Source organism: Dacryopinax primogenitus, assembly GCF_000292625.1.
Source record: "Dacryopinax primogenitus strain DJM-731 SS1 chromosome Unknown DACRYscaffold_11, whole genome shotgun sequence".
NCBI classification, from domain to species: domain Eukaryota; kingdom Fungi; phylum Basidiomycota; class Dacrymycetes; order Dacrymycetales; family Dacrymycetaceae; genus Dacryopinax; species Dacryopinax primogenitus.
In genome coordinates, this window is record NW_024467208.1 from 212,590 (window position 1) to 238,003 (window position 25,414).

Here is a 25,414-nt window from a genome sequence, read left to right on the forward strand (position 1 = left end):
GGGCCAAGCGGGTACACACCACAAACAGTAACATATTCTCAATGCTTGTAATACGAATAGCAAGTAATATAATCAGCAATGGTATCAATTATTCATACCTAAAAAGTAGAAAATAAAGGTGTAAAGCCGACCTGCATCACATGCAAAGGGATATTCGACAACAATAGAACAGTAGTGTGGTTTTCTCGGTTTTCGTGAGGAGGACGGTTCCGACTCAGCGTCTCGGGTTGATGAGTCGGGATCGGAGGTGGACATGGGCGCAGTTACGCTTTTTACAGCATCAGGGCACCGGCGAGCAGAGTCGCGAGGAGCGCGACGGCAGACGCGGGGACACCGAAGCGGGCCATGGCCCCGCTCTTCGGCGGCGCGGCGGTCGGGCTGGAGAGAGGCGAGATGGGAGGGGCGATAGGGGTGGTAGGGACGGAAGGGGTGGTGCCTGCAGCAAAATGAGTGGATGGGAGTGAGAGGGTTGTGCGGCTTGTGTTGGAAGATGTAGACGAACTGCTGGATGAGCTTGAGCTGGAGCTTGAGCTTGAAGATGAGGAACTCGAAGACGAAGAGCTCGAGGAGCTGCTGCTGCTACTGGTGTTGCTGGAAAGGTTGAATGATCGTTAGCACTGGACGGGTCTTAGTGTGCGACAGACTCGCCTGGCCACGCCTGTAAGCTCGAACGCGTCGATCGTGATCTGCCCGTACGACCCGTGGCGGGAATCGAACAGGTTGCTGATCACAACCGTGTGGATGTCGAAGCTCAGGGTGCTGATACTGTACAGCGTAACGGGAAAGTCGCTACCAGTGCTGGTGGTGTTGAGCGCGTCGACCTGCGCGGTGATGGGGTTGTTGCCGTCGCAGTCGAAGCAGATCTGGTAGAGACCCGCATCAGAACGTTGGTAGCCCATCCAGAGAAACCCGGTGCTGCGAAAAGGTCAGCCGTTTCGTGCTATGCGTCGTTTTCGGTGTAAGGCGCACGCGGGGACGGAGAACGTGTACGTAGCGGTGGCTTCTGCAACACCGCTCGTGGGAGAGCTCGTGTTACCGCTCAACCCGGTGAAGTGGAGAGTGCCACCGAAGGCACCGATAGTGGAGCCATTCAGGACTGTCCACTCGCCTGAGGGCTCATAATCGATGAGCCTGTTGTGTATGTTAGTCGGACGAACTGGTATAACATGGGGCGTACGCACGGATCATTATCATCGACCATCAGGGTATTCTGTGCCAGAGCACTTCCGGCAAACGCTGCAAGAGCAGCGAGCACAACAGCAGACTGCATTGTTCTCAGCAGAAGTGGGCAAGTAAGCAATCAACAGGGAGGTTGAGTCTCTACAGGGATGGGAAAACGACGAGAAGAGAGAATGGGTTATGGAAAGTGCAACTTTCCTCGGTTCATATACTCGCGAGTCCATCAATTCTTCCGTGTCTCACCACCTTGTTGAATATACAGAGTAAAGACCCTAAGGAGTGCACCTTTGGAAACTTCTTCTGTGCTCTCGGCGTTTCGTCTGATGCAATGCCAACTCGGGCAGGGCGACATGGTTGTCTAGGCACGCGGGGAGGCCCCATACATGTTTGAATTGTTTCCTCGGTCAGCCCGAATGAATGTGCATCAGCATATATTGATCGGGGGCAATGCATTCGCACCGCCACGAGTGCTCGATCGAGAGGGTTCGCAGGCGTTGACATTTTTCCAAAGACTGTTGCTGTTATCTTCTGCTGGTTGAAGGGGGTGCTGTAAGCTGCGTAGCCATTTGGACAATAACATAGCAACCAATGTCAGTGGGTGTAGCTTCGTTGTCAGCGGGCGTTGTCAAGCAAATAACGGTGGTGGAACAAGTTCAAACGCGCGTCTCGCACGTTCTTTTGTCATGTTCCTGCAGAAACTCTTCGTGATTTGCTCATTCAACGCACGTCCCTTGCTATCCGGCGGAGATATGAGAGCATATGGGCACAACTTGAAGGCAGAGGAGTGTTTTGCCAATACATTTCGTCCAGCCCTTCAGTGAATTGGTAGACAAATACAATGGCTTGATGCGCAGCCCGTTGCACTTGAAAGGAGATCTTGGCCAGACCAAACAGCGTGATTCGATGTGAACGGTCCAGGGCATGGGTGAAAGAGGTGGATGTAAACGACGGGTTGGTTACAAATTTCGCAGTCAACGAAAGACCGACGAGACTAATAGGCAATCAGAATCTCCACGCGCCGTGGCGCTGACCCAAGTAAGGAGGGCGTGTTTACTTCCGTCGCCAGAATGAGTGGACCGTCTTGCGCATCCTCTTCCTTTCGCACTTGGTACTGGCTCACTGGTCATCCCTGCTGTCGTTGATGCAACTTACGATTATCCTCTTTACCTGCCCTCCAATACTCTCAGAGCGGACCACAGTCCGCACTGATCAACCTGTGCTCATTGTCTGATCCACAGCGACTTCACGCAGTTGCCACCATCGAGCAATATGCTCTAGAGGCAGGTGTGATGCATCATGCCGCCCCTCTCTCTCCTCATGTCATGTCGCTCACTGGTTCGCACACCAGTTGTTGCAGGGCATGAAGTAAGGTGCGCACTTTTTTGTACTTCTGGCACTGCCAAATACACGTTACTGACGTTGATGCTTTGAAACAGGTTTTCGGGCGCTGTCTGCGTTTTCGCATGGCCCTGCAACTGGTTTTTTCCTTGCGCCGCCACCCATGCAGCACTGATGTCGTGCCTGCTATATGCAATCTATCGTTTTACACCAGTCAGCTTGGGGCTGCCCATGGGGTTTTCACTGGTGACGACCAAACTTTCACACGTCAATGTTGGTGGTGTGTGTTTTTTTGGTAATCCGTGATATTCCAGCCGTATCAAAATGCCGAAAGTATTGGGAACAGCTTGAGGTTCGTCTGTCTAATCCTCTTTGCTTTGTCCCAGTATGCTGAACAAGCCCTTAGCAGTTCACATCCCCTATCGGACGGACGGATATAAATTTGTCATCTAGTGGTGCATCTGTGCAGCAATAAGTGCGTCTTGTTGCGCATGTCCTTTCCCCGTTTCTTCTAATGTATCTGTGTAGATCAATCGCGATTATCGTCCTCTGTTCTTGGCTTTGGTGCGTCCTTCACCGACGGGGAGTTCCCCCCTACCTTTTCCAGTGCTGACCAGGCTGCATCCAGTTGATCGGTCGACAATGGCGTGCTGCAGGTTTGCATGCACCTGATACTCGGGTACGATTCAACCTTGCCACCCTGAATGTTTGGACCGATATGGTAAGTTGACACAGCGACAAGCTCTTTGCCCTCAGTCACACGTTCCAATCAGGGACATCTGCGGTATGCATCGACTAACTCGGTTCAGGAACAGCCTAATAAATATGGCAACAGATAGTAGTCCCGTGTCTGCTGACGTCGCATTGCACTGACAGCTCTGGCCACCACATAGTCGCAAGCACAACTGCCTAAATTATTGGCGCTCGCCCAAAAGGGTCTGGGATCGTCATCAGGAGCGCGACAAAGGGAAGCAGAAGTGGTGTTGAAGTTGCTTCCGTGCACGGGGTATCATCTGCGTCCGAACACGATGCAGGTCGGAAGCAAACCTCTGCCGGTGTACGCCCCTCCCCAAGCGTGTCGTCGCCGTCGTCGCCGGTGCTGTCCATACTAGCCCTGTAAAGACGAACATAGAACATCATCAACCTCATTGCACTTTACCCTCACGACATCTCCATCCTCGGCGTTGATTTGCTGCGTAGGATGATATGCCACCGATCGGAAAATCGACCCAACCTGCTCGTGGCCCAGGTGGCAGAGTGCGCATCACCAACCGCAGTCGTCTTAGGATCTATCACGGATCTATCGATGCGGACAACGTTGTACTCGAGGAGGATGGGTCAGGCAAGGGCATGTCGACGGCTGGTGTGGACGCTGAGGACGCCAATGTGAGTAGAACGTGTCGTCGGGCGTTGTCCGTGCAGAGCGAAAATTGCGTTTGCAACGTGGAGGCCTCTGATTGGCTCGGACGATGCCGATATTTGTTCCCGCGGTCTGAGATCACATGACTAACGTTCGTCTGAAGGAACACCACTTGCAAGTTGTGCTTTCGCTCCAGACTCTGGATGGTGAACAGGGCAAGGAAGTTCAGAAAGCACACATCCCAGTACCCGATGCTACCGGCGTTGTATCCAATTATGAATCTCTATATGCCGGACCTAAAGGGCAAGATACGGAAGGTTATCTTAAGTGTTCCGACCTCGTCGATGAGACGCTTGAAGGTGGCTTTATCGACGGGTATACATATGACCTGGACGAGGAGGACCTTGCGTGGCTGGAGAAGAATACCCAAGCCGCAAAGAACCCGTACACCACAATCAATGGTGCCCGGTCGATGCGAAAGAAGCTTGGCAAAGACGGGACAGAAGCCAAGGACGCACCTCCGGCGCCGTTCAGCATTTCTGAGCCGGAATTTGAGCTCCTCATGGGCTTGTTTGACATGCTCTGCGACAACGTGCGACCGACTTTGCACGCAGATCTCTCGACCATACCCGTACTTGCGGACTTTGAGGAGACGCTCACCCATGAACTCGCAGAGTCTTTTTTTGCCATGTACGACCGACCGTCCAACCTTCCGACGCCAGAACAGGTGTGGCTCCTTGCACGAGCCATATATCCGCACTGGAAAGAAAGGAAGATTGAGCGCGAGGGCTTGCGAGTTATGGCCCAGCTCAATGTATGTGCTAACCGTGTCTTGAAAAGTATTATATTAACTCGCCCTGTAGACGGACGAGACGAGCGATGGAGATGCCTTTGTCTGCTTCCGTAGACGAGATCCCAAGCCCGTGCGGAAAACACGTCGGTCGGATACCTCTCAGCTCGATCGTATGGCTCGATTACTCGCTGAGATGGAGCAAGCCGAGGACATCTCTCACAACGCCCTTTTACGTGAACAAAAGAAAGGCGAGCAGCTCGACGCTGAGCACAAGGTGTTTGATGCCAGACGCCGCTTTGCTACCGTCCGTGTGCACCACCCAGAGTTCGGGAGTGTCATGGAAGACGAGAAGTATCTCTTCTCCAAGGACCCGACCGCTGTTGTTGCCCCCAAGTATGAAAGCCTTCTCCCTTTTGTCCTATCCATTCTGATCCCTTTCCCAGGATCTTGCTCACCGTTGGCGCACGGAAGTCAAGCTCGGAGGCAGGCTCACGCACTGCGGAGCACGGTGACGCCGATGCTGTTGAAGTTGTCCAGGCGAAATTCGAGGAGAATTACCGCAAACGCAAATTAGAAGACGACGGTTGGGACAACCGAACGGACGGCGCCGCTCAGCCTGGCTGGAAGCAGATAGGAGCATTCATGTTTTCCCGGGTTCCGCAAGTTCCTGTTCCACCGCTTGTCCCTCAGAAAGCTGCCAACGAGACGGAGCGCGAACGACCAACTGTGGGCTTTCGCACACGTCGTGGACGTGGTGGCTTCGTCCGTCTCGACCGTCTTCTTCCGCATCGTTCCCGTACTCCTGCGCAAGACAATCCCTTCACCCGCAAACCCCTTTCTGGGCCTGCCTTTAATCCTCAACAACGCAGTCCGTCAAAGGTTGCTCGCGATCTGGCGGGGGACGGACTCAGAACAGCGCCTGACGTTGCCGCGAACTTGAGCGATCCCAACACGCCATGGAGCACTATGTCTTCTAAAGAGTATGTCAAAGACAATTTCTTCAAGAACGGGCCTGTGTACAACAATCCGGAGATGGAATTGAACGGCACCAAGGTAGTAGATGACTTCGACCTATCGTACGTACATTCTGTTATGCATCCCCGTCAGTGGCTGAATGAACTGGCAGTTATGAGCTCTTCCGCGCGGATCTCTTTGATCCGGAACATCCTCATCCAGTTCGCTCAAATATGAGCTACCTTGCTCAAGCCCTAGACTACAACAGGGAGATCCGAACGAAAGAGCTCAAGGAAGCACCGTTGTTTGCGCCGTTCAAGGCTCCCACTTCAAATGCCCTCCGTCTCACGACCCACGCTAACAATGCTGCCACTCCAGGAACCGCCCCACCTTCCGCAACGCAGTTGCCCCCGAACGCCGCTAATATTGCTCGCGTTGGGCAACAAGCGCAAGCGCAGCAGGCTGCTGTTGCTCAAGCAATGTCGCAGGCAAACCAGACCCAACAGCGCTTCTCCCAACAGCAGCTATCGGGTACTGCTCGAGCTCCTCAGACACCAGTCAACCATGCTAGCACGGCTACATCTGCATCCCCAACCCCGCCCCGCCCTGCACCGCATCCCCAGCAGGCTCCTGTTCCCACTTCAATGTCAGTTCAAGCCATCCATATGCCAAATGGCAATGTCTCCAGCCAAACGAACAACACTGCGCACCCAGGGTCGAGCGTCTCGCCGGTCCAGCAGCTGCAATCCAACCTTCCTCTCAATGGCGACCTCAATCATGCTCTTCCCCGTCCGGCATCGGCGATGCAAGCTGGTGTCCAACGGCCACCGTATCCCGGTCTCCCGATGCCGCCAAGCGGCATGCCTGCCAACGGAATGCCTAACAGCATGGCAGGTTACAGGCAGGCGAATGCGGCGGCCGCGGCGGCATACGCTGCTGCCTATGCCAACAATCCCCAGATGATGGCAGCGATGCAGCAATACCACCGTCAGCTGAACGGACAGAAGAGTGCCTACGCCAGCTCGCCCATGGTCGGGGGTATGCCAATGCAGTATCAGATGCCAGGCAACTTCGGCGCGCTCGGTGTCGACGTAAACAATATGAATCTCTCTCTCAACTCGCAGAATATGCAACTCAAGCTGCCCTCTGGGCGCAATCGGCCGAATAACATGCATCAGGGCATGAACGGGATGGACATGGCAGGGACGTCGCAGGGGACGAATGGAGTCCCCTTCCTGCAGATGGGCATCCCACCTATCGCCCGTGTCCCCTCCGCCAACGGGCAAAAACATCTCCTCCCCGTGCCCATGCAGGACCCGAACGGCACTGGCGTGGGCGTGAACGGCCAAACATACATGCAGTACGCACTCCCGAGCACCTCTCCTATGCTCCAAGCCGTGGGTGTGTTACCCGTCCCGACGCCCATGCTTCGGCCGTCAAAGTCGCCTTTCGACCCAGCGAACAGCAGGCCAGGGAGCAGCTCGCCCCTATTGCATAGACCGCAGAGCGTGGCGAGATAGCCGCAGTGGTAGTGATCGTGCGCATGATAGTGGACTGGGACTTGTGGAAATTGTAGTCTAGGATTGTAGCACTGTCTTATTTAGTGTGTTCCCTGTAGTTTTGTCGGTTTCGGTGCAATTGTATCAATGCTCAATTTGGGGTTTCGAACTTTGAGAGAGTGAGATTGAGGCATCGAAGTGTGGCGTTCAGTCTGGAGTTCGACCTGGAACTCAACGAGCGTGTATGCAGAAACTTAGGAGCACGAATATCCATTAAGTGAAGGTAAGATGCGTGAACACAGGAAGTATCAAGCAACGGACAACGGGCAACGAAGGGAGGAGTCTACTCGCTCTCATCCTCATCCTCCTGCTCATCCTCGTCCTCGTCCTCATCATGCAAGAACCCGTTCTTCTTCGTCTCGTCTACCTCCTCATCGTCGTCGTCATCTTCTTCGTCAACATCTTCGTCATCCTCCTCGTCCTCTAGGACATCCTCCTCCTCCTCCTCCTCCTCCTCATCATCATCATCCATATCTACATCCCCCTCACTCCCTCCAAGCTCCACATCCTCCACGCTCCCCTCTTCCTCTCTCTCCAGCACCTCCCTCTCTCCCACATCCTCCAGCTCGCTCTCCCCCTCCACATACCTCTTCCCCCTCTTCTTCCCCGGGGTCAGAACGAGCGGAGGCTCAACCTCCCTCCTCTCTAGCTGGGAGAGTACGACTCCCAGCCTGCCGGAGAGGGTTAGCAGCCTGGGCTGGAGAGAGAGACGTGCGCAGAGGGTGGAATACAGTCCCGACAAGCGGGTGACCAATTCCGGTATCTTCCCCATGAAGACCAGGATCAGTACTTCGTTCGGTAATAAGGATGGAAGGGGCGTACGGTAAGCAAGTACGCAGAATGACAGACAAGGACTGCCCTGATCCACTCTACGAGCGCAGCGGCTCTCTCGCTCCCCGCTGCCCCACCTCCAGCTCCTTTCCCCCTAGAGCGGCCTAAGCGCTCCACACAAGCGTCCAGCAAAGGCACGGCCAATGCTGGAGGCAGGCGTTGGACGCTCTGCAGCACTATAGCGGGCTTGCGGTGTTGCAGGCAGGACTCGAGTAGGAGGGTGTCGGAGGAATGGAGGGATTGGGCAAGGATGCGGGCTAGGGATGTGGAGGGGATCGGGATTGGGAGAGGCTGGGATTGGGATTGGGAGGGGAGCGTGGGGTTGGAGGAAGGGGGCAGGAGGGAGCCTAGAGTTGGCTCAGCTTCTTCCGCCGCTAGAGAAGGGAAATCGAAGTCTGCAACTTCGGGCGCAGAAGTTCCACTCGTTACCGCTGTACGGAACTCGGAGTATCTAGGTTGTTTTGATTTGTGCTGACCGCCGTTGGCTGGGGAGGGTGGTGGGAGGAGGGGAGATGGCGATGAGAGAGTGAGGGAAGTGGAGAGGTGATGTGAGGCTTGAGGACGGGATTTGGTCCGTTTTTTGGTTGACATCTGAGGTGGGTTAGAGGTAATTAGGGAGGTGAATTGGAGGCTTACTTTGGGTATTATAGGATGGTGAGATGAGCACTCTATGTACTCTTATACTCCTCTCGTCACTTTTCATAAATTTCGCTGAGAGCGCCCAACAGGTTCCGTTTAGCATCCGTAAGAGTTACCCCGGATGAAAACAACGGAAGCGTTTAAATTGACCCCGCTCGGTTTCTCCCTTCCCTTCTAAGCAAGTCCCTCGTCTCCTCATCGTCTCCCTCACCGTCTCCACCGTCTCCTTCACCGTCTGCCATCCCCTCTTCCTCGTCGTCGGCCACCTCCTCGACGTCCCCCTCCTTCCCCTGTTCACTCCTTACACACCACGCTCATTACCCTCTCTACCATCCAACAAGATGTTCTCCCTAGCCCTTCTAGCCCTCCTCGTCGTCAAGGCCACCGCACAAGTGCCTTCCTCCATCTCCAACACCTGCGCATCCTACCTCACATCGCTCAACACCGACAGCGCACTCTCATCCTGCATCCAGCCTTTGCTCAGCGCCGCCTCCTCCTTCTCCCCCTCTAGCAGCAGCTCCACCTCCCAGCTCTCTAGCACCCTCACCACCCTCTGCTCTGCCTCCCCTTGCTCGGACACAGTCATCCGTTCCCACTTAACCAACTTCTACTCTTCTTGCCAACCAGAGCTCACAGCCTCCAACACTACTTCCGGCACAGCAGGCACCGCCTATGCAGAAGTACGCCAGTTCTACGACGTCCTGTACGTTATCAACCCTCTCCGTTCTGCCGTCTGCAGCAAGGACAACTCCACCGGTGCCTGGTGCGTCGAGGAGATCGCACACGATAATGCCGTAGCGGGGAACAACACCGGCGGCGCCGGGGGGGTAGTGAACGCCGCCGTCGCACCGTCAGAACAAGACAAAGCGATACAGCTCGCCCAGGATTACCTGTACATCTCCGCTCCTACGCTCGTCAAGCGCGCCGACAGTACCAGCACCACCTCCGCCCCGCTCAGCACGCCTTCGCCTTTGGCAGGGGACAACAACATCCTCCCCAACAGCACCACGTATGGAAGTACGAACCTGGCATTCCTCTTCCTCCTCCCTTCCCTCTCTAGCAACCTCCTGTGCACCTCGTGCACCCGCACGCTCCTCACATCGTACATCAAATGGGAAAGCTCCGTCCCCTACGCGCTCGGACTCTCAAACTCGCAGATCCTCGGTGGCCAAGCAGCGTTATGGAACGGAGTCTCCGCTACCTGCGGAACCGGGTTTGTCGGGGACGTAGAACAGGGTGCGGGCACGGTGCTAGGCGGCTCGCTGAGTGGTGCACTCCCCCTCTTGAGCCCAGAATGGGCAAAAGCAATCGCGGGGGTGGTGGCGGGACTGGCGGCGCTCCTGGCGCTCTGAACGGCCCTTGGACGTTGGTCGTTGGGACGCAGGGACGCACGGGTGTTATACCCATACCCGCCCGCTTGGTTTAGTTCGAAAGACTACATTATGAATCTACGATGATTGAGCTTGGCTTTTTTTGATATATTCTTCTCTACTTGCCTTCTTCCCTCCCCTCCTTCTCTGCTTAGCGGCTCTCCCTCCCTCTTCCTCTTCCCCTTCCCGTTCCGCCTCCCCCCCCTTCCTACGCTTGTAGCTTTTGCCTTCCTCTGCGTTTACGCATTTGCTCTACATACTCTCTATCGCGCGCGCGCAGGCTTGCGCTATACTTGATACTCGATATCTACAACCTTTGTCAATTGGGAATCGAATTCAGTTCAGATCACTGGAGAAATCAGATCAGGACTAACAGTAATCGCGTCCCTCCCTCCTTCTCTAGTTCCCCACCTATAGATTCTGGAATAGCAGAACTAGACAGGTTTATTGATTGCGTAAGTTAGGTTAGGGTAGGGTAGGTTAAGTTGTAAGGACTGAGCAGGGTGTGGAATGGGATATACGATGGGTAATAGTTGTCCTCCGGGGTATCGACATACATAGTACACTTACACGAGCATGTTGGTGCGTAAGGAAGGTGCTGGAATGTAGGTCACGAGAAACATGAATCCGGCCAAAAACAAAAGAAAACATGATTCCGGGGAAACATCTTGTCTAAATACCCGTACAACACACAAGGAAACCTACAATAGGTACACGAGACGTCTCGTGTTGTACAACATGAATCCGGCGAAACGTCCTGTTAGAGTACAAGAGTCGCGCCCTTCATGTTGGATCCCGCTCATGTGGTCTTCTCAATGACTTGCGTCCCAGTTGGAAGAGGTCTACAGATCTCGTCAGCAAATAATTTGGTTCTCGGAGATTACGCAGCTGATTCTGACGTCGCAATGACGTGAAGATGGTCCGTGCGACAGATCAGGCCAGGCTCGACGTCGGTCGGATAGACTTGATGGATGCATTTATGATCGAGTCGGTAGGAACACTAGTACATGGTCAACCGTTGCGGCTATAAGGAAAGAGGGAGATGCTCACTCGTGGATTTAGAGTGCGGACGCGGCCAGCGATTATCATGTTGTATTGATGTGCGTGCTGCCCAAACGGGCCTCGGCGAACGAGGCAGAATCCTGTCAATTCAGCACTCCTTTCTATTGGGAGCGTTGCTGAGATGATGTTGGATCGGGATCGGAGGGAGGAGAGTCGGGGGAAGAGGTTCGCCCCACGTCACGTGCAGGCTCGGTGACCTCCCGAAGGAGTACGATGCCGTTCCGGTCTGAGGAGGACCACGTTGAGATGTTTCGAGGGCCGATGGTAGGCGAAGCGGGCCTCGATGAACGAGGGACGAGACGTCGAGGGAGGAAATCGGCGTTGCATGTCATTGCAGAAGTTAGTACTTACTCTCCGAGCACACCGGGTTGCCTTTATATTAGGGAATTGATGCTTCCGTTGCTTTTGCTGTTTTGTGGTTTGTGATGGACAATAATACTCTGCAAGGAATGTAAACAAACGGCTTCTGACCAGGTTCGGGACCAAAACGGGTAATTATGATGAGGTAATCCTCTGTAAACTTGCTTCCGGTTAGATGCCGTTCTCTCGGCATTAACCCCTAACGAAACTTGGTTGGTATAACAACGTGACTGTTGACATCACGGCTATCCCAACGTTACTCTCATCCCCATACTATCCATGGCCGACCGAATTGATAATCGTTCCCAGCAACGCCGTAAACCTGAATTATCCGTTACTTGCGCAGGCTGAATCATTCCCCGGCAGTATGAGCTATGGCCCGGCTGCAGACTTGTCGACCCTAAAGAACGAAGAGCGAGCGATGCATATCGAGCTATGGACCTTTCGTCACAGAGAAGCTATGAGCGGAATCTGGGGAGAATCAGCGAGACACTTTCCCCCACCCAACACTCGACAAGACTCGGACGCGTGGGTTTGGTCGAGACTGGTTATCCGGAGACTGCCTATTCGTCTGTTTCAAGCTCTTGCGAATCTCCACGCTGTCATCTTCCCTACCTCCCTCGATGTGACCAACGTTGCCACTAGACGAACTCAAGAACCTCGCTGATGCTGTTTGGTACGACAGCGTGTTCTTCCTCACCCTCGGGTCGTTCCAGTCCACCTGGAGAACGGCATACGAGTGCTGTCCCTGAAGCCTGCCTTCTTCCCCGCCGTAGGAATTTCTGACCTTGTCCTGTTTACCTGTGCAACGGCACCGAACAGTATGGTCCTTGCCTCTGGAAGAGCGACTGCCAGACTAGGAGCAAGTGTGGTGTGTTCACCATCGTCATGTTGTCTGCTCGGTCGCCAGATCAGCATCATCAGTGCAACGTATGGACTGGCGAGCGGCATCAGCTATCTTCTGGGGGATACATCTACTGACACCGTCGCATGATGCTAGTGCTTTTGCTCAGCCCTCTTGTCCGAGGCCTTGGAGCAGCCATCACACCGCCTTCTTCTCCACCTGCCTCCAGGGCAAAGCTAGTCCCCGCGAGCTAGAAGCAGGAATTGCTCCAGATGGGACCTCTGCGAACGTACATGATCATGCGTGCACTAGCAGTGAGGAACATTATCTTCCTCACTAAGAGTATCGTCATCATCCTCTGTTCCATTCCGATATCCAGTCAGGTTCCGTGCCCAACTCTGGCGTTCTCAACCTTGCTCTCATGCTTGGAGTCTCACTCTTCACGTTGCTCGCTGAAACCCTGTGATGTATGGGGATATATTTTGCACCTGTGTACGTCACTACCCGTCAACCGAGCTGTGCACCTTCTGTGACGGAAAGCAACGAACATGAAGTGCGGAAATCAGCGATGTACTCTCCAATACGCAACATTCGACAAGACGAGCGGTCTTGGAGACCTCGACACTGCCTATCCGTCCTGATTCAAGCTCGTGGCGATTCTACACGCTCTCATCCTCGCTGCCTCCCTGGACTCGCTCGAGATGATCATCGTTGCCACCGCCATGCCGCGAAGAACAGATGGCTTCAAGACCATCGCTGGCGCCGGTTGGTTCGGCATCGCCTTTTACCTCAACCCATGATATCCAGCGTCCCAAGCCACCCGAGAGAGTGTAACTTTGTACCCAAACCTGCATTCCTCCTCGTCATCGGAGTATTCGAACCTGGACCGCTCCTCCATGCTGCTGCACTGAGCAGAACGGCACTCATCATTAGACGACCGACTACCGGAATAGAAGCAAGCGGTGGCTTCGCTCGCGTATACACTCTCGTTGCAGTCACTGCCAGGCCGGAGTCATCCTACATTGCCACTGTCTTTTGAGCCCATTTTCGAGGGTTGAAGATATACAGTTTGAGAAGGCTGACTTAGGCTGTATGGTGGGTTGCGAAGTGTTTGGTCTGGGTTGTTGGAACAGGATTGGAGGTGTAACAACTCCTATCCTCCTGGTATGGTTTCCAAACGTGAGGGTGGGTGAGTTGGGCGATGTGTGATTGCTTATGTGGGATATACGGCGATATCACCTGAGGTATTTCCAAGTGATACCTCACCTTTTCACGAAGAAAGAGTGCAGCCGGGCAGAGAAGATGTTGAACTGGATGCTGAGCTGTGTTGGCTGGATTTTGATTGCCTGTGACCGTGGACAATTTTCCGGCGTAGATAGCACCGCGTCCGACCTCTTTGGCACAACCGATCACAAAGGAAATCAAAGCACACAGGACGATGGTAAGCATCCCTACGAGAGACTGAAGAGGCTGACTCGACCGGCCTTGCGTTGATTGGCCATGATGAGCAGAGGGTGAGTAATAGTGACTCGACCCAAGTTGTTCACGTGCTCGGCGCGTCGTGGTGCCGAACGAAGACGCCTGATCAGTGGTGATCGAACGGCATTCCTTTACTTTGAACAGTTTTACTTGTTATTGTCTGTGATATCAGCAATGGAGATGTGTATTAAAGTCGCTCTTGACAGGGTAGGATTGTCTGCATTCAACTCTTCTGGACAGAGATCAGCATGACCGCAACAGTCGATACCACCGGTGCACTTGCCTCTGCAAGTATAAGTCGGGAGAACACACTCGCCGAGATACCTCTCTCGGAACTCAACAACCCCGAGAATGATGGCCAAGAGAACAAGCTGCTTCCTGAGGAGCTCGATGACCCAGCGTTGGAGGACGAGTACCCGATTGGGTTCAGGCTTGTTGCCATCCTCATCGGGTGTATCGCTGCCATGTTCCTTGCCAACCTGGACATGGTATGTCCTTCTCACTAAGCACGCAGGGTTACTAACTGGGGAGCAGACGATAGTAGCGACAGCCATCCCACGCATAACAGACGAGTTCCACTCCCTCTCTGATGTAGGGTGGTACGGTTCTGCTTTCTTCCTCACCGTAGCTTCGTTCCAGAGCACCTGGGGCAAAGTGCTCAAGTATTTCCCACTCAAGGCTGGTGTCATCGGTGCAATCGCGGTGTTCGAGCTTGGTAGCTTGGTATGCGGTGCGTTCTCCTCTCAACCTACTCGTACCTGACTCATGCCGTACAGCTGTAGCACCAAACAGCGCAACGCTCATTGTAGGCCGCGCCATAGCCGGTCTCGGCGCAGGCGGCATCGTAGCTGGAGACTATACGATCATCGCCTTCTCTGCTCCTCCTCGGCGACGTACACTATACACCAGCTTCCTAGGCATCACATACGGCATCGCGTCTGTTGTCGGTCCGCTTGTTGGAGGTGTCTTTACCGACAACTTGACATGGCGCTGGTGCTTCTGGATCAACCTCCCCATAGGCAGCTTCGCGGCACTCATCATCTTCCTCTTCTTCCACACGCCCAGTGCAGCCAAAACTGTGGAAGCAAGCGCATGGGAAAAGCTCCTCCAACTCGATTTTCCGGGCACGTTTACCCTCATGGGTGCGGTGGTGTGCTACCTCCTCGCTCTGCAATGGGGGGGCGCGACAGTCCCATGGAGTGACCCAAAGACATATGGCCTGCTTGTCGGGTTTGGTTTGTTGATGTTTGCGTTCGCCCTGATCGAGTGGAAGATGGGCGAGCGGGCAGCTGTGATTCCCCGTCTTCTCAGGCAGCGCACAGTGCTATTCTGTTCCATCTACGACGCCTTGTCAGTCCATTCCTCGTCATCGATTATAAAACTCACACTGCCCCAGCCTACAAGGCGGGTTTTTCCTCCTCGTTTACTACATACCCATCTACTTCCAATCAATCGACAACACCTCTGCCGCCCTCTCTGGCATGCGCAACCTCCCGCTCATCCTCTCTCTCGCCATATTTCAGCTTCTTACGGGGACACTCACCCGCATATGGGCGCAGTACGTTCCCCTACTCATAGTTGGTGCCGCTGTAGCCACCGTAGGCGCTGGCCTGCTCTGGTCCCAGGATATAGGCACAGGTGCGGGGGAATGGATAGGCTACCAGATCCTGGTCGGTGTCGGCGTAGGGATCAGCATCCAGATCCCTGTCGTTGCTGCCCAGTCAAGAGTGCCCGTCTCCGACCTAGCACCGGTAACAGCCATGGTGATCTGTACGTCCTCTGCTCCCCCCTCCTTTCCCGTATCCTAGCTAACTAGTACCGGGTGCCCATGTGCAGTCTTCTCCACCTTAGGCAGTGCAATGTTCATCTCTGCTGGCCAGGCCGTGTTCTCCAACACGCTCATCTCCTCTCTCGCCCAGACAGCGCCAAGCGCCGATCCTCTCCTCGTCATCGGCACGGGCGCAACCTCCCTCCAGCAAGTCTTTGCCCCGGACGTCCTGCCAGGTATCCTTAGAGCTTACATGGATGGGCTGAAAGCTGCTTTCGTGGTTGCAATTGCTGTTCTTGGGTTGGCAACGGTATCCGGTGTGTTTGTAGAGTGGAAGACATTCGAGAGTGCGAGGGATGATGAGAAGGATGGGGATGCTTAGATACTGTCTTTCTGACCGGACGGGAGATAGGATATGCCTCGTACGACTTCCTTGATAATCACTGAGCGAACAACATCGGCTGTTTGCATCGAATAAAACACTGCCATTCTTGTACTGTAAATAGATGCGTGCCAATCCTAGATTCACACTGCTCGTTTAATATGATAGATTGGCTATGCTTATCCTGCATTCAATTCCGATCAATGGGTGAAGTGAAGTGTTGCCAGCATGACCGACTACAGGCAAAATGACTCTCCAGCTTTTGAGCGTGGATGCCCTCTTAACAGGCATGAGCTCATGTTGTTCGACTGCACCAGATTCGAAGATAGGACCAAGGCGGGCATAGGCGGGCAAGGTCTCTTTGCCCGCCTCAAGAAGCTCACAGGTGTTTCTGACGTAGGCGCAGTGGTAGGACCCTCCCGCGTGGGGCTTCGGTGGGGCTTCGTCAGCCTCCATGCATGCCATCTAGTCATCATTGAGAGTAGCTGGCTTGATCTTTGGTGCAGCATGAGTCACCTGTCAGAGTTCAGCTAGAGGAGATATCAGCGAGAATGTTCGATCGTACGGAGAGTGGGAATAATTGGTGTTAGAGAAAATGATGGATGTCAGCTCATGAATCACATTAGCTAATCCAATCACCATTTCATCCGTGGACAGTGGACCGACGGACGAATGGGCATGCCCCACCAGCGCGTCACCCAGGGTCTGCGTGGATGCTTCTATTGCGGCGCGTCCACGCTGATCGACTATTTTTCATGCGAGTCACCGACTTGGGCCAGCCCGAGCCAGAGATATTCATCACACCTACATGCCCAGACCAGTAGACGACGCGTGCATTGACAGATAGCATTCCTACGATCAAAAGATTGAGGTCACTCAAATTATTTCGTCATGACTTCAATCACCTTTTTATCCATGACAAAGACGTGTGGGTGCCCCTTCTTTTTCCATGCTATAAAATACTCCACCATCTCGGTCGATTCTCTTGGGTCTAAATCCCTTCCCTCTCTCGCACTGTATCAATATATCAACAATGACTGCCCCGAACAGTACCACATTCCCTCCTCTTTCTGGGCGATCATCCATGACCGAAAACACGCTTGCGGACATTCAATTGCCCGAAAGTGGTGTGCCGACAGAAAAGCCGCCCCAGGGGAGCGATGACGTCCAGACAACAGTAGTCGAAGTTTATTACCCGTCTGGGTTCCGATTGGTTGCTGTCGTGGTTGCTGTCGTTGCAAGTATGTTCCTAGCCGCCCTAGACATGGTACGTCAGTCCTCTGAAACTATCGGTGTCCAAGTCTGAATAGCGAGTACTTAAGACCATCGTTGCAACTGCTATTCCAAGGATTACAGATGAGTTTCATAGTCTTGACGACGTCGGTTGGTACGGGTCGGCTTTCTTCCTCACTCTGGCGTCCTTCCAGTCCACATGGGGAAAGGCATTCAAGTATTTCTCGCTCAAGTATGGCGTCCTGCTCAGCATAGCCATTTTCGAGCTCGGTAGCTTGATCTGCGGTACGTTGCAGCCTGAGTTTCGATTGCTTGTACTGAGTATTGTTCACAGCTGTTGCGCCAAACAGTGTCACGCTCATCATAGGCCGGGCAATTGCGGGTCTCGGTGCAGCTGGCATTGCATCGGGTGTATACACGATCATCGCATTTGCCGCTCCCCCTCATCGTCGACCGGCGTACACGGGTATCCTGGGCGCTACCTACGGTGTAGCTTCAGTAGTCGGACCGTTGCTGGGTGGCGTATTTACAGACCGACTCACCTGGAGATGGTGCTTCTACATCAATCTCCCCATTGGCGGCTCTGCTGCAGTCATGATCTTCCTCTTCTTTCAAACGCCGGAGGCTGCCAAAGCCGTGCAAGCAAGCGCCAAGGAGAAGTTGTTGCAGATGGATTTGCTGGGAACGTTCACCATCATGGCCGCAGTCATATGTTACCTGCTCGCGTTGCAATGGGGAGGTGTCACCCTGCCATGGAGCAATCCGAATGTCTATGGGCTACTGATCGGTTTCGGGCTGCTTGTCATTATGTTCGTGGTGCTCGAGTGGAGAATGGGTGAGAGGTCACTCATCTTACCCCGTCTCCTGAGGCAGCGAACAGTGGGGATCGCTTCTGCCTTCATATTCTTGTGAGCCATCAGCACAAGTTGTTTGGAAGAGATCACTCACGTTGCGCAGCCTAGGAGGAGGCTTTTTCCTCCTCGTCTACTATGTTCCTATCTATTTCCAGAGCATCGACAACGTCTCCGCATCCGAGAGCGGGGTGCGCAACGTGCCACTCATTCTCGGAGTGGCGATCTTCTCCATCCTCTCAGGGCATATCATCAGCTGGTGGGGCCATTATGTGCCTCTGATGGTCTTCGGTGCCTGCCTCAGCACAATCGGGGGCGGCTTGCTCTATACTCTTGATATCGGCACCAGCACAGGACAATGGGTTGGATATCAAGTCATCGCAGGTGTCGGCATTGGGATCGCTATCCAAATTCCGATTACCGCTGCTCAAGCTCGAGTACCCATGTCTGATCTGGCTCCCGTGACGGCTACCGTGCTCTGTAAGATCATCTGCTCTGCAGTTGAGGATGTGACTCACCTTTTGCGTGCAGTTTTCCAGACCATCGGTGGGGCCTTGTTCATCTCAGCGGGTCAGAGTATCTTCACGAATCAACTGCTGAAGACGGTTGCACGGACGGTACCAAGCATCAACCCAACGCTTGTCATCGCGACTGGTGCGACGGACTTGCACTCAGTGTTCTCGGCAGATGTGCTTCCAGCGATCCTACACGCATACATGGACGGGTTAAAAGACGTATATGCGCTGGCTGTCGCTTGTTTGGGCATAGCGGCCGTCTTCAGCGTCTTCGTAGAATGGCGGAATATCAAGGGCCAAGCGGTGGCAGGTGCGGCTTAACTTTGCGCATAGACAGACGATAGCAATGTAGAACCACGTTCTATTTGAGTTATCGACACTAGAGCCTCACGTGTAAGAATGTAGAAGATGGCCAACCTAGTTAATGAGATAACAGCGTACAACCTTCAGAGTGGGGTAACACGGGACATCAGTCGGGTCCGAGATGGATCTCAGGAAATTTGAAGGGGAAGAGAACATACGGGTTCCCCGACACAGAATCCGGAATCCGGAATGGAAGAATCTGCATAGCCACCTAGCCATAGATACGATGGTACAAACCGGAAATACTCCAGTCAAACAGTCATACAATACAAAGGATGCATCTACATCACGGGTGAATGTTCCATTTGTTATAGCTGGATCGTGCTTGCAGTCTCCAGGGGGAGGCGAGAGTCCATCCAGATTATGCTACATACTTCGCTGCTTGATCCCCGCGTGGCCTTGGTTGAACGAGGTAGCATCCTGCAAAGCCAGGATGCTCTTGCAGATCGGGGGCGGTGTTAGACAAACTTATACCTTACCAGTGAGCTCGGTGCCTGAAGCCTATTCCGGGATCTTGACGAATTTGAATGGTTTGTTCGAGTCGACCAGTGCTGGAGGATATTGAGTACTGGAATACAGTCAACATCAGTGCGGCGAGTGAATGGCGAGTGAATGGGTGCTCAGCTAGATTTCAGAGCGCACAGGTCGGGACATGCGAGATGTTGAGGTGGAGGCAACAGCGAGGGAGGAATCGGTTTCCCGTTTTCCAAGTCCTAGAAGAAGTCAGTACTCCCCGAGCACACCTCGGCGAACGAGCCAGAATCCCACAAAGCCAGGATGCTTTCAACTCAGGGGGAGGGGAGCGGGGTTTAAGCAACCTTACCCGTTGCTGAAGTCGGTGCCAAGCTTGTTCCGGAGATTCGTGGTCGTTTCGGTGTCTTGTTCGCGTCGAGCCTGGACGAGTGTCGGGGAATGTTGAATACTAGGACATATTCAGTAGCGCTGCGGGGAGGGAATGGATGGTCACCTAGATTCGTAGCACATGGGATATCAGGAGGGCGATGAGTGGGGAAGGAATTCGCGCTGTTCACGTGGTAGAAGTTAGTATATAGTCCCCGAACAGGCCTCGGCGAGCGAGGCAGCATCCTGAAAAGCCAGGATGCCTTTCGGCGGGGACGATTCTAAACAGAGCCTGTATATGTCAGCACCGTTATGGAGATAGGTATACTCACATCGGGTTGACTCGTCCCTCACACGTTCTCCTAGACAAAGAAGATAAGGATGCGGCAGGACACACATGTAAGTACTCACTTCAAGTTCTACCTCCACGGCAACACGCGCCGACCACGCGATACCTTTGTCAATCTGCCCTACTAGAAACGAGAATTCAGCGATCATCGGAGATAAAACGGAGATGCGTGCGAAACTTCCTCTCCCTGCAGCTCCTTGCGTTTCCATTCGCGGCCTTGCGTCGTCGGGAGGGTCGCTCGTCGTCAGATAGCGTCGAGTAGATATTCCGAAGTGGATGTGTCGTCAATCTGGAAACTACAGGAACAATCAGCCCGATAAGATCGCGGGGTATATTCACCTACGGTGCAGTCTGGAGCACGGGCGTGGCTCGAATTGCGGGTGTCGTCGCGCCTTTCATGCTGGATTGCGTTCATGTCGTCCAGTCAATGACTTGCGTCCCAGTCGGAAGACATCTGCAGATCTCGTCAGCAATTAATTTGGTGTGTGGGCATGACCTAGCTAATTCTGATGTCGTGATGATGTGAAGAGGTTCCGTACGACAGATCAGACCAGGCTCGACGTCAATCAGATAGTCGGGGGTGGCACCGCGAGCCTACATATATATGATGAATGTTGTCGGGCGGTTGTTCGCAAGTCCTAGATGTTAGTACATCGTCCCCGAACAGACCTCGGCGAACGAGGTGGCACCCTGCAAAGCCAGCGTGCCTGTCGGCGGGGACGAGTTCTTAAACAGAACATGTATTACGAAGATCAGTGCTGGGCATGTCCGGGAGACTGCGTATGATCTCTTGGTTCCATCAGTCTTCTCTTCAGATGTTGCAGTCGAGAGATCCTGTGACACGAATGTTAACACCGTCATGATGGTAGCTGGTACTCACACCGCAATGATTGGCCCCGTAGATGATTGTCGACCGGGTGTTGGCAAATCCTAGAAGTTAGTGTGTAGTCCCCGAACAGACCTCGGCGAGCGAGGCAGCATCCTGAAAAGCCAGGATGCCTTTCGGCGGGGACAATCTTCAACTGAGCCTGTATGATTCCTCAGATCAGTGTTAGGCATGTTTGGGAGCTTGCTTACAATCTCTCGGTGCGGAAAAGCTGGCTTCTTCGATCTGTCTTGAGATGTACTGTCCAGGTCGAGGGAGGAAATCGGCGTTGCATGTCATTGCAGCAGTTAGTAATCTCCGAGCAAACCTCGCGAACGAGGTAGCATCCTGGAAAGCCCCGCTGCCTTTATATTAGGGATTGACGTTGCTTTTACTGTGTTGTGGTTTGTGATGGACAAGACTCTGCAAGGAATGTAAACAAACGGCTTCTGACCAGGTTCGGGACCAAAACGGGTAATTATGATGAGGTAATCCTGTAACTTGTTTCCTTCCCACCCGATCCGGAGCCGATCGGCGATTACGGGGTCAATAATAGGGTGTGCTTATAAGATCCAACGCTTTGCCAAGACTTGTTTACACATCATTTCTAGGTCAGAGGCTTGGCCTGTGTATCGGACTGTACATTCATCCTCTCACTTACTGGCAATACCTTCACTGGTCTGGTCGTGAAGAATACTGTCCTTCGCTCTTATCTTATGGCCGATGGGCTCATTCCTTCTGTTGTGGAACTCTCTCGATGCTCTGATATGAGCTTGCTGTTGTCCTGGCCCTGTCTAAGCATTGTACAGCATAGTTGTCGGCAAGGGGGTTGGGAGCTACTGTGGCAAGTCTTCTGAGGAGTGCCGAGTTTGGATGGCTATAAGAGCAGTTCTGTTGACGGCGAAACGGTGCACCAAAACAAAGCGCGAGTGGAGACGCAGTCCTCCGTACCAGCATCTACCCAACGTCACCTCTCTTCCTTTCAGCATAGGAACAGCAATCGGCACCTGACATGGCATCAAACAGCACGAGAACCGTTGATATGAAGCAGCTGGCACCTGCGGAGATAGTGCCTTTACCCCGCAGGACGAGGAATGACCTGACTTCAGAGGTGTCGACGATAAGCGAACGAAGAGCGATCGACACGGAACAACCGAGCTATGCACCTTCAGCCAGAGAGAAGGAACCTGCAATAATCCCGGAGAAACAGGCACGCACTCTCCCTGGCCCAACATTCGACAATGCAAGCCGGTTTGGCGAACCAGATACCGTTTACCCGTCCTGTTTCAAGCTCGTTGCCATCATAAGCGCTCTTATCCTCGCTACCTCCCTCGGCTCCCTCGATATGACCATCGTTGCTACTGCCATCCCGCGAATAACAGATGAATTCAAGAACCTCGCTGACGTCGGTTGGTACGGCAGCGCGTTCTTTCTCACCCTTGGGTCGTTCCAGTCCACCTGGGGAAAAGCCTACAAGTATTTTCCACTCAAGCCTGCATTCCTCCTTGCCATTGGGATTTTCGAGCTCGGCTCGCTGATCTGTGCAGCTGCACCGAACAGCACGGCGCTCATCATCGGACGAGCGATTGCCGGAATGGGAGCAAGCGGCGCGTTCTCCGGCGTGTATACTATCGTCGCATTCAGCGCCAGGCCAGAGCATCGTCCATCCTACATCAGCATCATCGGCGCAACGTATGGCCTAGCGAGCGTCATTGGTCCCCTTCTGGGTGGGGTCTTCACCGAGAAACTCACGTGGAGGTGGTGCTTCTGGATCAATCTCCCGATCGGTGGCGTCGCGGCAGCGATCATTGCCGTCTTCTTCTCTACCCCTGCGGCGGCCAAACCAGTCTCCGCGACTGGGAAGGAGAAACTGCTCCAGATGGACCCTCTGGGGACGGGCATGATCATGGGTGCGCTGATCAGCTACCTACTCGCTCTGCAATGGGGCGGGGTGACCCAGCCTTGGTCAAGCAGCACCATCATTGGCCTGCTTGTTGGCTTTGTGTTGATGATCAGTGCTTTCATCGGCATTGAGTGGCACATGGGAGAACGGGCTATCCTTCCCCCTCACCTCTTCAAGCAACGCACTGTCGCCCTCTCCGCGGGGTACATCTTCTTCCTCACCGGCGGATTCTTCATTATCCTCTATTTCCTCCCCATTTACTTCCAATCTGTGGATGGCGTGTCTGCGTCCGACTCTGGGGTGAGGAACATCCCCCTTATTCTTGGAGTCGCACTCTTCACCTTCCTCGCTGGGAACATCGTAACCCTATGGGGACATTTCGCTCCGCTTCTCGTGATCGGTGCTGTGTTGGCAACAATCGGCTCTGGCCTTATCTATCTCCTTGACATTGGCACTCCATCTCCACAATGGATCAGCTACCAAGTCGTCGCAGGGGTTGGCATTGGGCTCGGCCTTCAGATACCCATCAGCGCCTCTCAGGCTATGGTTGACGTGAAGGACGTCGCACCTGTGACGGCTATGGCCCTCTTCTTCCAGACGATCGGAGGCGCGTTCTTCATTTCTGCTGCTCAGGCTATCTTCGCCAACCGTCTGCTTGCCGTTCTGCCCAGTTCAGCGCCCAGTATTGATCCGGCCTTGGTTCTCGCCACAGGGGCAAGCGAGCTCAGAATAGTATTCCCCCAAGAGGTACTACCAGGCATCCTCAGGGCATACATGGGTGGTCTCCAAGCAGCGTTTGCCTTTGCTATCCCCCTGTTGGGCCTCGCCGCCTTGCTCAGTATTTTTGTCGAATGGAAGAGTATCAAGGGGCACGCCGCTGTTGGGGCGGCTTAACTCTTACTTTTCCCCTGGTTCACACTGGGCGTAACATCGTAGATACATATCGAGTCCGTAATCACTGGCACACTAGGCACCATGATGTTGATACAATGCACAATGCCAATGCGACGTTATGGCAATGGAGTGGAATATCAGGGTAACAAGGCACAAATGGAGTTAATACTGGAGTTACTCAGTTATATTTTACAAACGATGCATCTATATCACCAAATACAGTGCGAGTAAGAGGAAAGGCTATAATATCAGACCTATCCATACAGTACCAGAGAGTCAATATCCCAAAATAGAGATCAGTGCGAATTAGTAGGGTCCATTTCAAATAACCGCAGAATAGTAAGAAGATCATCTGAATATCAACGGTGAGGACCTTCCCCAGCAAATGGACAGACGCTCACTTTGGCGTAAAGGCTTGGTCAGAAAGTATGTCATGCCCGCCGATAAGCATAGAAGTTTTGTTGAGTCCTGACAATCCGCAGACACAGCAAAGACTCCAATAGAGTGTGAACAGTCATCAACATCTACGTGCTGGGTAACAACTCACTGACTAACGGTCGTCGGACCTTACGCCTGTTCTCTAATGCTCTCAGACGCTTTGTTGCTTCCACACCGTCCAGTATTGGCATGTCTATGTTCCGGATGTTCAACCGGATTGATACCGTCCTAAGAGGAACTGCTTACGGTGGTCAAAGAGAGCTGCAGTGAAGTAACCAGGTGGATGCTTCTCCCATAATTGAATCGCTTCTTCACCATTGTTTGCTGCGGTCACCGTCAAGCCGTGCCGTTGTAACTGCCTTACGAGAAGATTCCGCGCGATCGGGTTGTCTAGAAGTTCTCTGTGAGGTATTGAAATTATTCAATGTAGAAGTACTGACCTTCTGCCACCAGGACATTTCCAGCATATGCGACCGAACGGGAGGCTATATCGGCTGATATCTTGTTACCGCGGAGACCATCTCTCAGGGTAGAGCCGTTCGTGTAACCGCTACGAGCATCCCACATCCTTGAGAGTATTCGAAGGAACTTCTGTGTACGGGCCGGCTTCGCCATTCTAGCGATAAGGCCGCCATGGATATATGTGTGCATTTCGGGGGCGACAGCTTCGATGGCGACACCAGCCTTAGCGCCAGGTCTGCGGTTGAGGAAGTCTGCTGACGGAGCACAAAGATGGATGATCTTTGCGTGACTTAAACTAGGATATTCTTGGAGGAGATGGGCAATGTCGTCGATGCGGGCTTCCGCGTGTTCATCAACAACCACAAATTCCACACGGTCCTTCTTCATGCCAGCATCCCTGAGGAATATATCCGTATCTTCCGTGCTATTACAGACCAGAGACTTCACACCGATCAACGCAGCCTGGAGAAGATCCCGAGTGGTGTCGGTCGGTGAAGAGAGAAGAACCATGGCGTCGGAATTGATGAGGTTTAGTCGGTATGCTTGCATCAGGGCCTTCTCTTTCGCGGTTTCTGCAGATTCGTGTATGGTGACGGGAATTCGAAACCAGAACTGCGAGCCTTTGTCCAATTCGGATGAAACACCGACATCACCATGCATGAGCTTCACTAGGGAAAGACAGATAGATAATCCCAGACCCGTCCCGCCGAATTTGCGTGTCGTAGATTGATCAACTTGACTAAAACGGGTTGCCAGAGATTCTTCATGTCGTGCGGAGACATG

At 53.5% G+C, this 25,414-nt stretch overlaps 12 protein-coding genes across 12 annotated transcripts; 5 read left to right on the forward strand and 7 right to left on the reverse strand.

Moving 5' to 3' along the window:
- Positions 1-80: 80 nt before the first annotated feature.
- On the reverse strand, positions 81-1,358 carry DACRYDRAFT_22775 (uncharacterized protein). Its single transcript, XM_040772949.1, has 5 exons — positions 1,182-1,358; positions 970-1,131; positions 649-915; positions 503-591; positions 81-436 (listed from the first exon to the last, which is right to left on the reverse strand). The coding sequence occupies exons 1-5, from the start codon at positions 1,268-1,270 to the stop codon at positions 273-275; spliced, it is 771 nt and encodes a 256-aa protein (XP_040627816.1). The 5' UTR covers positions 1,271-1,358; the 3' UTR covers positions 81-272.
- Positions 1,359-2,824: 1,466 nt separating this feature from the next.
- DACRYDRAFT_22776 (uncharacterized protein) lies at positions 2,825-3,554 on the reverse strand (the record flags this gene model as incomplete). Its single annotated transcript, XM_040772950.1, has 6 exons — positions 3,353-3,554; positions 3,291-3,301; positions 3,146-3,238; positions 3,046-3,081; positions 2,924-2,992; positions 2,825-2,869 (listed from the first exon to the last, which is right to left on the reverse strand). Coding segments are annotated over exons 2-5 (161 nt in total), but the record flags the coding sequence as incomplete, so codon positions are not given.
- Positions 3,555-3,571: 17 nt separating this feature from the next.
- On the forward strand, positions 3,572-7,144 carry DACRYDRAFT_116803 (uncharacterized protein; the record flags this gene model as incomplete). The annotated part of the gene is made up of 5 exons (XM_040770266.1): positions 3,572-3,903; positions 4,041-4,691; positions 4,741-5,063; positions 5,114-5,746; positions 5,797-7,144. The coding sequence occupies exons 1-5, from the start codon at positions 3,724-3,726 to the stop codon at positions 7,142-7,144; spliced, it is 3,135 nt and encodes a 1,044-aa protein (XP_040627818.1). The 5' UTR covers positions 3,572-3,723.
- A 322-nt stretch (positions 7,145-7,466) lies between these two features.
- DACRYDRAFT_108274 (NUC189-domain-containing protein) lies at positions 7,467-8,605 on the reverse strand (the record flags this gene model as incomplete). The annotated part of the gene is made up of 2 exons (XM_040768618.1): positions 7,467-7,946; positions 8,006-8,605. 2 exons carry the CDS (start codon positions 8,603-8,605, stop codon positions 7,467-7,469), a joined length of 1,080 nt encoding a protein of 359 aa, XP_040627819.1.
- DACRYDRAFT_95220 (uncharacterized protein) lies at positions 8,265-10,363 on the forward strand (the record flags this gene model as incomplete). The annotated part of the gene is made up of 2 exons (XM_040777283.1): positions 8,265-8,447; positions 8,833-10,363. 2 exons carry the CDS (start codon positions 8,265-8,267, stop codon positions 10,003-10,005), a joined length of 1,356 nt encoding a protein of 451 aa, XP_040627820.1. The 3' UTR covers positions 10,006-10,363.
- A 239-nt stretch (positions 10,364-10,602) lies between these two features.
- Positions 10,603-11,481, reverse strand: DACRYDRAFT_95221 (uncharacterized protein). The gene is made up of 2 exons (XM_040777284.1): positions 11,074-11,481; positions 10,603-11,023 (listed from the first exon to the last, which is right to left on the reverse strand). The coding sequence occupies exon 1, from the start codon at positions 11,415-11,417 to the stop codon at positions 11,187-11,189; it is 231 nt and encodes a 76-aa protein (XP_040627821.1). The 5' UTR covers positions 11,418-11,481; the 3' UTR covers positions 10,603-11,023; positions 11,074-11,186.
- Positions 11,482-12,751: 1,270 nt separating this feature from the next.
- On the reverse strand, positions 12,752-13,263 carry DACRYDRAFT_22779 (uncharacterized protein). Its single transcript, XM_040772951.1, has one exon. The coding sequence runs from the start codon at positions 13,141-13,143 to the stop codon at positions 12,949-12,951; it is 195 nt and encodes a 64-aa protein (XP_040627822.1). The 5' UTR covers positions 13,144-13,263; the 3' UTR covers positions 12,752-12,948.
- Positions 13,264-14,016: 753 nt separating this feature from the next.
- DACRYDRAFT_80369 (gliotoxin efflux pump) lies at positions 14,017-16,012 on the forward strand (the record flags this gene model as incomplete). The annotated part of the gene is made up of 5 exons (XM_040776443.1): positions 14,017-14,256; positions 14,303-14,498; positions 14,545-15,118; positions 15,165-15,538; positions 15,605-16,012. 5 exons carry the CDS (start codon positions 14,017-14,019, stop codon positions 15,916-15,918), a joined length of 1,698 nt encoding a protein of 565 aa, XP_040627823.1. The 3' UTR covers positions 15,919-16,012.
- Positions 16,013-16,827: 815 nt separating this feature from the next.
- Positions 16,828-18,953, forward strand: DACRYDRAFT_80372 (MFS multidrug transporter). Its single transcript, XM_040776444.1, has 5 exons — positions 16,828-17,185; positions 17,241-17,436; positions 17,486-18,059; positions 18,109-18,482; positions 18,534-18,953. Exons 1-5 carry the CDS (start codon positions 16,952-16,954, stop codon positions 18,836-18,838), a joined length of 1,683 nt encoding a protein of 560 aa, XP_040627824.1. The 5' UTR covers positions 16,828-16,951; the 3' UTR covers positions 18,839-18,953.
- Positions 18,954-19,222: 269 nt separating this feature from the next.
- Positions 19,223-21,326, reverse strand: DACRYDRAFT_22781 (uncharacterized protein). The gene is made up of 4 exons (XM_040772952.1): positions 21,147-21,326; positions 20,413-21,097; positions 20,132-20,365; positions 19,223-20,082 (listed from the first exon to the last, which is right to left on the reverse strand). The coding sequence occupies exon 2, from the start codon at positions 20,928-20,930 to the stop codon at positions 20,715-20,717; it is 216 nt and encodes a 71-aa protein (XP_040627825.1). The 5' UTR covers positions 20,931-21,097; positions 21,147-21,326; the 3' UTR covers positions 19,223-20,082; positions 20,132-20,365; positions 20,413-20,714.
- Positions 21,327-21,946: 620 nt separating this feature from the next.
- On the forward strand, positions 21,947-23,731 carry DACRYDRAFT_89378 (uncharacterized protein; the record flags this gene model as incomplete). Its single annotated transcript, XM_040776911.1, has 2 exons — positions 21,947-22,204; positions 22,226-23,731. The coding sequence occupies 2 exons, from the start codon at positions 21,947-21,949 to the stop codon at positions 23,729-23,731; spliced, it is 1,764 nt and encodes a 587-aa protein (XP_040627826.1).
- Positions 23,732-24,255: 524 nt separating this feature from the next.
- On the reverse strand, positions 24,256-25,291 carry DACRYDRAFT_108280 (uncharacterized protein; the record flags this gene model as incomplete). The annotated part of the gene is made up of 3 exons (XM_040768619.1): positions 24,256-24,362; positions 24,416-24,559; positions 24,610-25,291. The coding sequence occupies 3 exons, from the start codon at positions 25,289-25,291 to the stop codon at positions 24,256-24,258; spliced, it is 933 nt and encodes a 310-aa protein (XP_040627827.1).
- Positions 25,292-25,414: the final 123 nt, after the last annotated feature.

Excerpts from the sequence above, each read along its gene's own strand:
- DACRYDRAFT_22781 (XM_040772952.1), bottom strand. The coding sequence starts at position 20,930 with ATGACGGTGTTAACATTCGTGTCACAGGATCTCTCGACTGCAACATCT.
- DACRYDRAFT_80372 (XM_040776444.1), top strand. The coding sequence starts at position 16,952 with ATGACTGCCCCGAACAGTACCACATTCCCTCCTCTTTCTGGGCGATCA. Across the intron at positions 18,060-18,108 it reads GCTTCTGCCTTCATATTCTT|CCTAGGAGGAGGCTTTTTCC; the intron begins GTGAGCCATCAG and ends CACGTTGCGCAG. Across the intron at positions 18,483-18,533 it reads CGTGACGGCTACCGTGCTCT|TTTTCCAGACCATCGGTGGG; the intron begins GTAAGATCATCT and ends TTTTGCGTGCAG.
- DACRYDRAFT_22779 (XM_040772951.1), bottom strand. The coding sequence starts at position 13,143 with ATGCAGGTTTGGGTACAAAGTTACACTCTCTCGGGTGGCTTGGGACGC.
- DACRYDRAFT_22775 (XM_040772949.1), bottom strand. The coding sequence starts at position 1,270 with ATGCAGTCTGCTGTTGTGCTCGCTGCTCTTGCAGCGTTTGCCGGAAGT. Across the intron at positions 1,132-1,181 it reads ATGGTCGATGATAATGATCC|GCTCATCGATTATGAGCCCT; the intron begins GTGCGTACGCCC and ends CATACACAACAG. Across the intron at positions 916-969 it reads TACACGTTCTCCGTCCCCGC|CACCGGGTTTCTCTGGATGG; the intron begins GTGCGCCTTACA and ends ACCTTTTCGCAG.
- DACRYDRAFT_95221 (XM_040777284.1), bottom strand. The coding sequence starts at position 11,417 with ATGACATGCAACGCCGATTTCCTCCCTCGACGTCTCGTCCCTCGTTCA.